This window comes from Vicugna pacos, chromosome 9 (assembly GCF_048564905.1).
Source record: "Vicugna pacos chromosome 9, VicPac4, whole genome shotgun sequence".
Lineage (NCBI taxonomy): Eukaryota > Metazoa > Chordata > Mammalia > Artiodactyla > Camelidae > Vicugna > Vicugna pacos.
The window spans coordinates 30,021,086-30,035,275 of NC_132995.1; the positions used below are offsets into that span (position 1 = coordinate 30,021,086).

At 34.3% G+C, this 14,190-nt stretch overlaps 1 protein-coding gene across 15 annotated transcripts in view; it reads left to right on the plus strand.

Moving 5' to 3' along the window:
• The window catches only part of CHD9 (chromodomain helicase DNA binding protein 9), a 210,194-nt gene that overhangs the window by 175,823 nt on the left and 20,181 nt on the right, over positions 1–14,190 (plus strand). For all 15 annotated transcript variants that reach the window (XM_072967366.1, XM_072967363.1, XM_072967360.1 and 12 more), the window contains 6 exons: positions 1,620–1,723; positions 2,220–2,337; positions 2,984–3,041; positions 7,942–7,984; positions 9,195–9,414; positions 12,034–12,236. In XM_072967366.1, coding sequence (XP_072823467.1) covers positions 1,620–1,723; positions 2,220–2,337; positions 2,984–3,041; positions 7,942–7,984; positions 9,195–9,414; positions 12,034–12,236 — 746 coding nt within the window. The remainder of the gene's footprint in view (positions 1–1,619; positions 1,724–2,219; positions 2,338–2,983; positions 3,042–7,941; positions 7,985–9,194; positions 9,415–12,033; positions 12,237–14,190) is intronic.

A 14,190-nucleotide genomic window follows, 5' to 3' on the forward strand; every position in this document is an offset into this window, starting at 1 on the left:
CCTGGAGAAGTTAAAGGAGGCGTTATGCAAGAGATAGCACGTGATCTAATCTCTAAAACCAGAAATCAACAACAAGAGTACATGCACCTTGTTATATTTCTTCCCCAGCAGTTAATGAACACTTAACGTGTATATGGCACTTATGTTTAAACCATGAGGTATATACTGAGTCCCTTTTACTGTTTACAAGCAGGAAAACCTTCCACCTCAGATGACAGTCACAATGTTTTGAGCTTAGGGTGCCACCTGATGGTTGGTAAGGGGAACTACAGTATCTGACCCACTTAATTTTTTCCTCTTGGGGATCCTACCTCCAGAGTTCATTCCCCTTTCCTTTATATTTCAGTGCTTTTGCTTTGTTTAATCCTGGCCAGGAATGCAATCAAAAATATCTTCTTTAACTATATTTTTCCTCATCTGAGTTTGCCATATCACAGGAAAATCACTCTTCCTCTTTTTCTGCACTAAAACTAAAAAAATTTGTGATTGTGACCCCTTTTTTAAGCAAAATAAGATTTAATGAGGTGTGCATTTAAAGTCCTGAAAGTTTTCTTTCTGTCTTCTGGCAAAAAAACTTATGAAAAATAAAAATAATATTTGTTTCCATTTTTTAATGTTTTATTATAAAATTTGTAAATCTTTCTTTTTCATTACCAATGTCTTTTATTTCAGCTATGTTAGTGGTTAAATATTGGGTTCTTGTGGACTAGCCCAGGAACATACTGACCATTTATCATTTTATATCTATATGAAAATTTATTTTGAGTTCCCAGTGGCAACCAACTTACAAATGAACTGTTGCCCCATGACTTTTCTCAGTCCTTCTATACATGGCATCTTCTCCTTTTTAGAGATGTTATATGTGTTACTTGCAGAATGTTTCTGGGAAAATAATAATTTCAAGTGAGAAGCAAAGTAAAAGAAAATTAAATTTATAAAATTACAGGTGCTGTAGTTGTTTCATACTAATGAAAACCACCAAATTACCAAAGCACTATGGATTTATCATTTTAATTTTTAGTGCCTTATTGTCATTTTGTGGCATGGTATTTATATACAGCATAAAAATAGCACTTTGAGTGTTTTAATCAAATTACGAATCAAAAACTTGCATTTTCCTTTACCTGTAGACAGTGCTTAATTTTTCCATGTGATTTTCCTAGCAGTAGTGGTCTAGAAGAGATGTAACTTATTTTACAGTCTAGAGCAATTCATTTACCTTTTTAGGGCCTCAGTCTCCTCATACACAAAATGAAATATTTGAACCAGATGATTTTTGCCAAGCTGTTTGCTGACATAAGTGTCTACTTTCTGATAAAGCCCTTTGCTTGTATCTCAAAGAAATCAATAAAAAGAATATGATACGAGTAAAGTAAACGGGTTGAAACTTACTTTTTGTATTGTGATTAAGAATATTAATTCATTTTATGGTATCTTTGTTGTTATTGTGCAATTTTGTAATTTTAATTGGTGGTAATTGTGGAAAAGTTAAAAAAAACAATTAAATAGGATTTCTTTTTCTTAAAAACCACAATGTTTTTTAGAAGCTATATAAAATTTCACCTCCCCTTAGACTTGTTTATGATAACTCATAAAGTCGTATCATGGTTTTTTTTAAGTGACATTGATGTTTGGGTCCCAGAACCAGACCACTCAGAAGTTCCTGCTGAATGGTGGGATTTTGATGCTGATAAGTCACTCCTTATAGGAGTTTTTAAGCATGGTAAGTGAAAAGTAAGGTAGGTAGAGTCTTCTATGTATAGTGTAATTCAGCTGCTCGGTTTATTGATTTCCACTTACAGCTTTATTCCAGTAACACCCATGTTATTATATACATCATATAAATCATATACTCCTAAACTATGTCTACCAGTCACTACATTTCCTCATAAAGGGTGGCATATTTGACCTGTCCCTTCTATATATAAATGTCACATAACTTCCCCTCTCAGGAAGAGCTTTTATGTGAAATATATTGTGTATGATCAGTTTTTCCTTTTTTATTTTAACTAATAAATTTAATCTAGATTTTTAAATATACATATTGCCAGACCATGTAAGGTTTATGTTAGTTTCTAGAAAAATGTTTAGCCTATATAATTTTAATATACAGTCCCTTTAGTCCAGGAGCATCTTCCATCCTAAATATGAAGAATATTTATATTTATATTTTTTCTCCTTTTTACCCTTTTAACTTTCATAATTGGTGGTCTCTCCAGGTTATGAAAAATATAACACTATCCGAGCAGACCCAGCATTATGTTTTTTGGAAAGAGTGGGAAAACCTGATGAGAAAGCAGTTGCAGCAGAACAGAGGGCGAATGATTATATGGATGGGTACGTGCATTCAGAGTCATGAGTTCTCCATATATCTCTGTCAACATCAGCATATTCTATGGCAGTGATGTTTATCTTTAAATAATGTAGTAGTAAGAAAATTGGAGTTTACAATCCAAAGGAGCTAATGATACTCTAATAAGTTAGCACTTGTGCAACAGACTGTGATCAAGGAAGAAACTGGACCTTCCTCACCTCATTCTTTTGATGAGTTGTTCTTCATTTTTCCATACTTAATGGTCATGGCAATTGAGACCATAAAATTTTAGGGGCATAAGAGGAAAGAGAAAGCTAAGAATATTACAATTGAGGAGAAATATGATATTGTTCATTATACCTATTATAAGGCCTGTATTACCTTTCTTTTCTTATCAAAAGTGAAAAGTAAGAGACTATAATAAGGTTATAATATCACATAAGTGAACTTGAGAGTAAGAGTAAATTAGAACTAGGTTTCTTCTGACTTGCCATACAATAGCCTTCATACTATTGGACCTGTACTTGGTCCTCTGGCTAAAGAACAGAAACTTCAGTCTGTCTTTGAAACACACTAAAAAATCCTTCCAACAATACCTCATTTGTCTGTCCTGCCTAGAGAAATTTTAAGTTTAGTACATTAATTATAGCATTTGTTGGTATTTAACAGGGATGTGGAAGATCCAGAATACAAACCTGCCCCAGCTCTCTTTAAAGACGATATAGAGGTATGCTTTGGATCATATTCTTAAATCTTCAATTCTAGTTATCCATGTTTTCTTTCGTTTGCATTTTCTTTTTTGTGTTTTTCCCTCATATGTTTTTGTTATGCCTAATTCCCCAGAAGATTAGCTAAGTTAGTGATCAACTTAGGCTGAAAAACATCACAAATAACCTTTCAGAAAGAATTTGCTTGATCTCTCCTAGACAAGCTGGAGGCTGGTATGGACATATGGATAAAATGGTGCTTGCCAACATGCAACACTACTAGGAACCAAAGAAACAGTGTTCAAGGGCAAAATCCCAAAGCAGGGTGAGAGCTAGATACTAGAGGTACACAGCAACAGATAGAAACTATACCTGCATAAAGCGGTTTGAAATTGATGATGGAGCCTAGAGGAATTCTGAGCTACTATAGAAAGTCAAAAGGAAGAAGAGTTGGATCAAAATACAGAAAATAATCTGTTGGGTTGGGGAAATGTTAAAAGAGGTGAGGAATTTCTATAATATTTGTGAGAGCATGGTAAAAGACTAGACAATGCTATGGCAGTCAGGTAGGGTTTGCTGGTCTTGGTTGCCAAAGGACTTGGCTTTTGATGCCTCTGTGAGGACAAGAGGTGAGGCTTAGGTGTATAGCAGTGAGAACTGAAATCCAGTAAAGTCAGGACCCTGAAGAAGCTGCCTGAACTACAGGAGCTGGGCACTGAGGAGAAAGGGTGGTACTTTCTGCCAAACAGCACAGGGAAACAAGGAAATTTATCTCAGCATGGGCTCTGGGTAGGGAGAAAATTGTTTCTTCTGAGAATTCATAGCCATAGGCCTACCTTCTCTTAAAGGTTATGGTTTGAATTCTTTTACTTAATCTGCACGGTCCAGGAACCCTTAAGCCAAAAATGTAATATAAAGTGAGGTCCCAGGCTGGTAATACCCTCAAGGTTCCTGGTAAAAACAAAGAAAAAGAACTGTTAGAAGAAACAACTTCAACTTAGATTACACAAGATAAAGACCTCCATAAAATGAGGTCAAAATCCCAGAATTTTAAATATATGAAGAATAATTTACCATGAGTAAATGTTAGCAAATACAACAGAGGAAAAGATTAGATCCCTAAGAACTTCTGATAATAGCTCTCTTGAAATTGAAAATAAATACATTTTTAAATGATTAAAGATGTTAAAGAAAGAACCAAGAACAAAAGAAAGACAAGATATGATTTTAAAAGACTAACAACATACGAAAAAGAATTATATTAACTTTGAAAGTGGAAAATACTGTCATTGAAATTTAGAACTCAACAAATGGGTTAAACGTTCTGTTGGAGAAACAGATTAGACACAGCTCATGAGAGAAGAAATTATTTAGAAAATAGAGAGCGGACATTATCCATAATATAGTATGATGAAACAGTTGGGGCCAATCAGGAGAGAGAAAACACATAGTAATTTGAACAGGGAAAGTTTAATGTAAAGAATTATTGACTGTTATGGGGGATTGAAATAATGAGAGATGGACTAGTAGGAAGTAAAGAGAACTCTTAAGAATATAGGGATAGCCACTACTCCTAAGGCTAAGATACAGCACAAAACAAAGGGCCTTGTCCCCATCAGGGTTGAGATCCTGACCTTTTGGGGAGGGTGTGGCCATAGCTCACTAGGTGATAGAAATGTTGCTATGTTGCCACACCTGAGCAACTTCATGGAAATCCACCCTCTCAGGTTGCCAAAGAAGCTTTTCCCGGAGAAGTGTCTCACTGGAGGCATTCCATTACAAAGCCACCCAGAGGGGCGGTTGCTCAGGGGAAGTTGCTGGCCAAGAGGTGCTAAAGAAGCTGCCTGAACTGCAGGAGCTGGGCACTGAGGACCCTGCATGTGCCGTGGGGGCTAAGAATGGAGGAACTCACAGGAACCAGGAAGAAGAACCTATTTCTTCTCTGGCTCCTACTACTGACAAAGCTTAACACCACTCTGGCTGGCCCAGAAAAAATTAAGAGCCCAGATCTGTTTTTTCTTAGAACTAGCAAAAGGTATGAGAGGGAGTATATTTAGAGCTGAGAGGCAACAAATAAAAAAGCAGTACAATGAAATAAAAAGGTTTTTAGATAAAAAGATTATAGCATGATAATGTCTGGCATGTGGGTATTAGGCATTCCAGAGGGAGAGACTAGAGAGCACAAGGGAGAAGCCCTGTTTTACGGATTATTAGCTAAGAATTCTTCAGACTTGATGAAATACATGAATCATCAGATTCAAAAAGTAAAGTGAATCTTGGCAGGAATAAATGTGACTAAATCCACTTCAAGAAACACCAGGTGAAGTACAGACATACCAAACAAAGAGAAGATTTCAAAAGCAACTTGAGATAGAAGACCCACCTACAAAGGAATGATTCTAGTTCTAACTTTGGGCTTTTCTAAAACAGCAGTTGAAACTAGCAGTCACTGGGATAAAATCACCAAAGTTATGAGTATGTTATTTACAGTAACGTTGAGATACCTAATTGGAGATGCTCTGTCGACAGATAAAAATAAGATAATATAGCACAAGCAGAGTGTTCAAGGCAGAAAAAGAAAACATTTGCAGGTTATCTAATAACCGAATATGAGAAAGAATAAATTATGAAACTTGGTATATGTAAACAAACAAAAATAAATCAATTGTAAATAAAACCTGAGGCGTATTTGCAATTAGAGGAAGGATAGGGAAAAAGAAACTGACCTAAAAGTAATCACAGAAGAGAAAATAATTTCAATAAATAATTACTGGTCTAAAGTGTCAGTAGCAATAGACTAGTGTGAAAGGAAAAGAATTGAGAACAAGAAATTAGAATTTTTATTTTTGGCAAATTAATAATTAAAAATTCTAAGAGAAAAAAATAAATCTTGGGGATGGGAAGGGATAAATTGGGAGTTCGAGATTTGCAGATACTAACTACTATATATAAAATAGTAAACAAGTTTATACTATATAGCACAGAGAACTATATTCAATACCTTGTAATCTATAATGAAAAAGAATATGAAAATGAATATGTGTATATATGTATGACTGAATTATTATACTGTGCACCAGAAATTGACACAACACTGTGAACTGACTATACTTCGATTAAAAAAAGGAATATATCATAAATTCTGACTAACAAAATGAAAAAAACAAAATTCTAAGAGAAATTTTTTTTTAATTCTATTCTATTAGTTGTATTCAAAAAAGAATAAAATACCTGGAAATAAACTTAACCAAAGAGGTGAAAGACCTGTATATTGAAAACTATAAAATATTATTGAAAGAAATTGAAGAAGACACAAATATTCTGTGCTTATAGATTGGAAGAATTAATATTGTTAAAAAGTGTCCATACTACCCAAAACATTCTACAGCTTCAAAGCAATCTCTATCAAAATTCCAATGGTATTTTTCACAGAAATAGAACCCCAGAATTCTAAAATGTGAATGGAACCACGGAAGACCCCAAATAGCCAAAATAATCTTGAGAGAGAAGAACAAAGGTGGAGGCATTACACTCCTTGATTTCAAAGTATATTACCTGTAGTAATTAAAACAGTATGGTATTGGTATTAAAAATGACACATAGATCATGGGAACAGAATAGAGAAACCCACACATACATGTTTAATTTACAACAAAGGAGCCAAGAATATACAAGGGAAGAGTTTCTTAATGTTGGGAAAATTGGACAGCCAGAACTAAAAGGATGAAACTAAACCTCTATCTTACAGCATACACAAAAATCAACTCAAAATCGATGAAAGACATAGGATCTGAAACCATAGCACTCCTAGAAGAAAACATAGGTGGTAAGCTCATTGACATATGTCCTGCTGATGATTTTTTAAATGTGACATCAAAAGCAAAAATAAGCAAGTGGAACTACATCAGAGAACTTCTGTTCAGCAAAGGAAACCATCCACAAAATGAAAAGGCAGCCTACTGAATGGGAGAAAATATTTGCAAATCATGTATCTGATAAGGGGCTAATATCCAAAATATATAAATAACTCATACAACTCAGTAGCAAAAAACCAAACAATCTGATTAAAATGTGAGTAGGCTTCTTTTTAAAGAAGGTGTATAGATGGCCAACAGGTCATGAAAAGACTCTACATCATTAATCATCAGGGAAATGACATTCAAAACCACAATGATATGTCACCTCACATCTTTTAGAATAACTATTATCAAAAAGACTAGAAATAACAAGTATTAGCTAGAATGTGGAGAAAAGTGAGCCCTTGTGCATTGTTGGTGGGAATGTCAATTGGTGCGACCACTATGGAAAACAATATGGAGGTTCCTCAAAAAATTAAAAATAGAACTGTCATATCATCCAGCAATCAAACTTATGGGTATTTATCCAAAGACAATGAAAATAGTAATTTATTAGAAAAGATACATACACCACCATCACATGTTACTTGAAGCATTATTTATAATAGCCAAGATATAGAAAAAACCTAAGTGTCCATCACTGGATAGATGGATAAAAAATTGTGAGATACATATATATGCATATAATGGACTATTATTCAGCCTTTTAAAAGAATGAAATCTTGCCATTTGCAGCAATATGAATGAACCTTGAGAGCATCATTCTAAGTGAAATAAGTCAGACAGAAAGACAAATGCTGTGTGATCTCTCTTATATGTGGAATCTAAAAAAAAATATTTTTTTAACTTCATAGAGAACAGATTGTGGTTATCAGAGGCAGTGGGTGGCAGTGGGGTGGGAGAAATGAGTGAAGTGTTTTTGGTTTTGGATTTTTTACCTTAAATAAATTGAATTTTTAAAATTCTTTTGCAAAAGGAAGTCCTCTATTAATAAAGAAGATTGATTCTCTTATCATATCTTGACCCAGTTACCCTGTGACAAATTTCTGTGTTCTTTTAAAAGGATGATGTTTCCTCACCTGGAGATCTTGTTATAGCAGATGGAGGTAAATAGCATTTATTTCTTTACTTAGTGTTATTGTAAATTAACATTAACATGATACCATGAAATCAGTAAATTAATACATTTCTATAATATTTCAAGTGTGTGTGAAATTTTTATTGGAGACAGTTGCAGTCATTATAGAACGTACTAGTTGACTGGAAATTTAACAGTAGGTTTAGTTTATTATTATTTTTAAAAGATTATTTTAGTAAAACTTTATGCAGTGACTCACTGAATGTTTATAGAATAGAAGCTTTGATGATTTTATGACTTGATTATTAAACTGGTATGTGAGCTTTCACCATTAAATGGACCGTTAGTGTTAATTTAATAATCCATTTAACTTCTCATTTGTTAATATGCACATTGGGAACCATTCTTTTATCACTTAATTTCTACAAAGATTTTCTGTACAGGCTTTTGCTTCACTTCATTCTGATATCAAGATAGAACCATACTGTCACTAGAGTGCACTCATTCCTAGTGGCATTCACGGGGAATAGTGCCTCACCTTCCTGTAGGTCTGCTAGGAATAAAGGAATAATTTGGTTTTGGGGTTTTTTTTTTAGCATAAATGATTACCACTTGATTATGGTGTATATATGATTGTAATATTACACCTTGGAAATAGAGAGTTAGATCTTACACTTTATTAGGTAAATGAAAGCGTAAAAGTTACCACATTGTCATATTGAATTTTTTAAATACATGTTCCTTCTTAATGACTTTTTAAATGTTTTCATTCTAATTAAATTGAGATAAATTTAATATGGAAGGTTTCAATTAGAAGAGTTTACAGTATTCAACTTCTCATGAATTTCAGTTTGACTTTTAATTTTTTTAAGTTAAGGCATTGAGTATTTGTCTGCCAGTAAAATGTGTTAGACCTGGAAATCCAAGAGTTGTGTTTTCTGTGCAAATGAAGTTCTCTATAAATATATAACACTGTGGTTCTTTAGTCCACTGTGGCCTTTTTACTTTGAGCTTGCTCTTAATGTTTGTTGTAACGCTTTTAGAGCTATAGTTAAAACTTTTTTATGATAAGAGATTTGTTTTTTGTTTTTCACATTAGATTCAGAGAAAAAAATTGAGGAAATTTTGCTGTTTTTTGTGAGCTTAATGGCAGTATCTGTTTAGTTTTTTGTTTAGTTTTGGTTTTTAGTTTTGGGGTTGTTTTTTTTTTTAATTGACATGAATTTCTTTCAATGTAGATGGTCAAATGATGGAGGGTGATAAAATTTATTGGCCTACTCAGTCAGCTTTAACCACACGTTTAAGGCGGCTCATCACTGCGTATCAGCGTACTAATAAAAACAGACAGATCCAGCAAATACAGCCTACTTTCTCAGTGCCTGCCAGTGTAATGCAGCCTCTTTATGAAGAAGCCACTCTTAATCCCAAAATGGCAGCCAAGATAGAAAGACAGCAGAGGTAAGGCAATAGCACTAGATTTTTAATAGATATTATCTAAATACAGTGTACTGGTCTGTTAGAGTATGATTATCTCACTGTGAAAAACACATAGGTAGCGTTGGTCGATGCAAAGTGCTTTGTGTACATATACACCTGTGCAGAAATATATAGTCACAAATATGTATGTATACAAATATGGTTAAACTAACATAATTATTGCATTTTATAGTTACTAGTCATACTTTATATTTAATCATTCTTTTGTCATGTTTTTTAATAGTGAGGTATGGAGGGAAAATGAAGGTACAAACTCAAGAATTAAATTACCAGTGAAACACATGCGTAGATTATGTGAAATAAATTCCATTGTATCCTATTTTATTATGACATTAATGAAATATAAGAATCTAAGAAAAGAAGTTTATCTATGCTTTATACAGAGGCATAAACTTAAAACTTCTGCTGTCAAAGGGAAACGAATAGTAGCAGAACTTCTTGCAAGAGACTGTTAGGAAGACAGGCAACCTTCTCTCATCCCGAAAGTTTTAGCTTCTTAAAAAGGATAGAATACATGGAAAAAAATAAGAAAGTCTAGCAGTAACCTGGCCTCTTTATTAAATTTGGGTCTTTGGGTGTTTTTTGAAAGATAAGTCATTGCTCTTTTGTTTCATTTGCAACACATTCATTGTAACCAGAATTTAGTTAGTCTGAAACTTAAGATTTCAGCTATCCTAGATGTAATCTTCAAATACTACTACCTACGTGAATATACTGTTTCAGTTATCTAACCCACCTCAAAATAAAGTGACATAAAATGGCATCAATTTTTTTTTTCTCATGATTCTTTGGGTTGACCAGGTGGTTCTTCTGCTTCCCAGGATACTGGCTGGAGTGTGAGAATGGCTGGAAGTTTGAGAATGGCCTCCCTCACATGGCTGGCCGTTGGTGCTGACTGCCCAATGGGAGCTCAGATTCTAAGGGAGAGCATTCCAAGTGGCAAAGGCAGAAGCTGCAGATTTCTTAAGGCCCAGCCTCAGCAGTTACAAAGTGTCACTTCTGTCACTTACTGCTGGTCACAAAAAGTCACAGGGCCAACCATGAGTTAAGGGAAAGGGAAATAGGTTGCATCTCTCAGAGGGAAGAGTGGCAAAGAATTTGTGGCCATCTTTACCATATATGTTTATTTTCCCTCGGTCTGGCAGATCTGGATAATTTTCCTAAAGTATTAGTTTATATGATATTCAGTGGCTCCTAATTTACTGTAGGCATAAAGTCGAAGTTCTTAAGCCGCAACTCAAGAGCCTCTTCAGTTTAGGCTTCAGCTTGCGTTTCATTTTATTCACTAAATTTATTCACTACTTTTCCCTCAGCCTGAATGTCCCATTTAGTCTTGACTCAGTACCCTCCGTAGGTTGTTCATGTCACCTGGAATACCCTTCTTCCTGCTCTTTAGTCCATACCTAGCCCCACTACTCCTTCAGAGTTTGACGCACGTCCTTATCCTCTATTAGTTTTTTTCTCAACCTGACTAGCTCACAGTATTCTGTTTTCTGCAGTCATATAGCACTTACCTAAATAAAACTACTCATTTTCAAAATTAAAAAAGATACTGTAATGACATTCATCTTTTCCTTTCCATGTCTTATCTTTGTAAGTTGTAAATTCTTTGAAGGTGGGTGTCAGTGTTTTTTGTGCCCTCTGTAATCTTTGAATTTATCCTTTGTTTTTATTCCTACTTTTATCACCCAGGGGCAAGGTTCATATACCTGATTGGTTTCCCAGACTGACTATTTTTACATCATCATTAATCTTCTTAATGTATCATTCTGATAAAAATGGCCTGTTAAGGTTTTTCAAGGGTCTTTTTCATACGCTTTTTCTCATTTACACAGCAAAAACTGATTGCTAACCAGGAAAATGTTTCCGTAGATAGACTTTATTTGCAGATCTATGGTGCTCAAGGATATTACCCTCTTAAAGTATCTTCAGGAGCTTTCAACTGAATGGAGGCTGGTTTTATTCAGGCATTTAGAGCCTTTCACAATCTGACCCCAAGCCTATCTCTGTCTGTCCCCAATATGAGCCATCTCCTTTTCATTGTGGAATAGTCATCATCCCTGAACATGTAGGTTACTTCCTATTTTGCTTATTCTGTGCTCTTTTTCTAGTTCCCTCCCTTATCTTACCCTTGTTCTGTATTAAATGCCACTTACTCGGTGATGCCTTTCTTGATCACTCAAGTTTGAACCGATCCTTACTTCTTCTGTGCTTTCCTAAACTTGTTGGTTTCTGTAACACTATACAATACTACCTTATACTGTACATAAGTTTGAAATGTTTTGTCTTTTCCTTGAAGGTAGGATCATCATGTCTTACACAATCTTGTATCCCATGCATATTTTTTTCACACAGTAAATATGCAAAAAACTATTACTGTCTGAAGGAAAAGAAATAGTTGGATAGATGAGTCAACTAGCATTTAAAACGTGTTTACAAGGCAGTAACCCTGGATTTAATCCTTGAAAGTGTTAGGTACTTGAAATATTTTAAATTTGTATTATAGCCATTATATTCAGCATTAATAAATATTTATTTCTGTGACAAATGTGGCTTCCTCTTTAATTTGATTCAAAATAGATGGACAAGAAGAGAAGAAGCTGACTTTTATAGAGTTGTATCTACATTTGGAGTGGTATTTGATCCTGACAGAGGCCAGTTTGATTGGACAAAATTTAGAGCTATGGCTAGGCTACATAAGAAAACTGATGACAGTCTGGAGAAATACTTGTATGCATTCATGTCTATGTGTCGGAGGGTTTGTCGTCTTCCTTCCAAAGAAGGTATGTATAAAGTTTCTTTTTTTCCTTGTTTCATTCAAAAAAGCAAAATTAGTAAAAGAAATTTCAAACTCTTATTTCGATACTAGTTTAACGTGTTACCGATTTTTATGAATTGTAAGTAAATTCTGCTTAAAGATCCCCTATTCTTTAATTCTGTGATTGAAGTAAGATCTGAGGGGAGGAGAGGAAGTGTATAGCTCAATAGTAGAGTGCGTGCTTAGCATGCACGAGGTCTTGGGTTCAATTAAAATTAATTATTAAAAATAAATACATAAATGTAATTACCTCCCCCATCCCCCCAAAAAGAAACAAAAGAAATGAGATTGAAAGAGAAATAAAGGTACACACTGAATTTTGAGAAAATAGTAAGTGTTTTTATTTAGAATTAGATTTATGGTTGTGGGAGGTGGAAGATAAAGGATAGCTTTGGTTAAACAGAACTAATTTATATTTTTAGTCCGTCTCATAGGAACTGTGTTAGAGGGCTTATTTACACAAATCATTTTGCAAGGAATGAGGTATCCACTCAAAAGATGTCTTAAAGAGTTTCAGTAGGGAAAAAAAAACCAGGGCCTTCAAAAAACAAAACAAAACAAAACAAAAACAACTAATCAGAGCTGCTAAAGCTCAGCTAAGGAACGGTTCTGGGGTGAATTCATTGTTTTTGAAGCCCATACAGAGAGTTTCCTTAAAGTATCTCTCACTCTTCCTCCCCTAATGTTAAAATCTTACATGACCCAGGAAATTAACATTAGTACAGTACCAGTAACTAAACTAAATATCTGTTCAAATCTTACCAGTTTTTACACGGATGTCCTTTTTTGTTCTAGGATCCCACGTTGTATTTGGCTTTTCTTTCTCCTTAGCCTCCTCCAATCTGTAACAGTGTCTCAGTTTTGGTTTTGGGGGGATTTCTGTTTGTTTTGGGTTTTGGGTTTTTTGTCTTCAATGACCTTGATATCTTCAGTCAGTTTTAACCATTAAATCCCTCAATTTGGGTTTGTCTTGTGTTTTTACATGACTGGATTGAGGTTATGCATGTTTGGCAAGAGTACCACAGAAACGATGTTGTGGCCTTCTCAGAACGTAGTATCATGGGATTCATGATGTCAGTATGTCTTATTACTGATGATGCTGCCCTTAATTGTTTGGTTTAGGTAGTTTATGCTGCATTTCTCCAGTGTAAAATTGTTATCGTTTCCCTAGAGTTAACAGATATCTTGAGAAGATACTTTGAGATCACACAAATTCTTTCTCCTCAAACTTTCACCTGTTAATTTTTTGTAGATCTTGTCTCCAGCAGTTTTTACTATGGATTCTACTGCAAGGAAGAGCTGTTCCTTTTCCCTAGTCTGCTTAATTATTTATTCATATTAGTATGGACTCACGGGTTTTTTTTATTCTGTAGGTTATAATCCAGTACTGTCAGTATTCATTTTGATGTTCACATTGTTCGAAATTTGGCCATTAGGAACTCCTTCAAGTGGTGTATACATTATTTCAACAAGCTTCTGTCTTTTTCTGAGTAATTCCTAACTGCCAGTATCTCTCTCACAAAGATATGACCTCATCAAAAGGAATATAGTATGATCTGATGTTGAAACTGAACTATCTCAGGCTAGAATTTCATATAGTGTTTAACAATTGTTCGTTTATTTACCTAAAATTTTGAGAAAACCTTTGGTGTCCCTGTGAGTTCACTGAAACGCCCTGAGTTACCTCCTGCAGTTAAGGATATATGAACTTAGGTTTGTTTATGGAGCATTATTTAACAGTTTTCATTTGTATTTATAAGTGAGCTTGAGTGTTCTTCTCTTTGATTAAAACAGAATAGTATGACATAGCTCTTAGGGAATTTCTTAAAAGTAACTTCCTAGTTATAAAACGTACTCCCAAAATAATCTTAATGTTTTACTTAACTTTCTGTAGATCCAATGTTATATATTGTATTTTA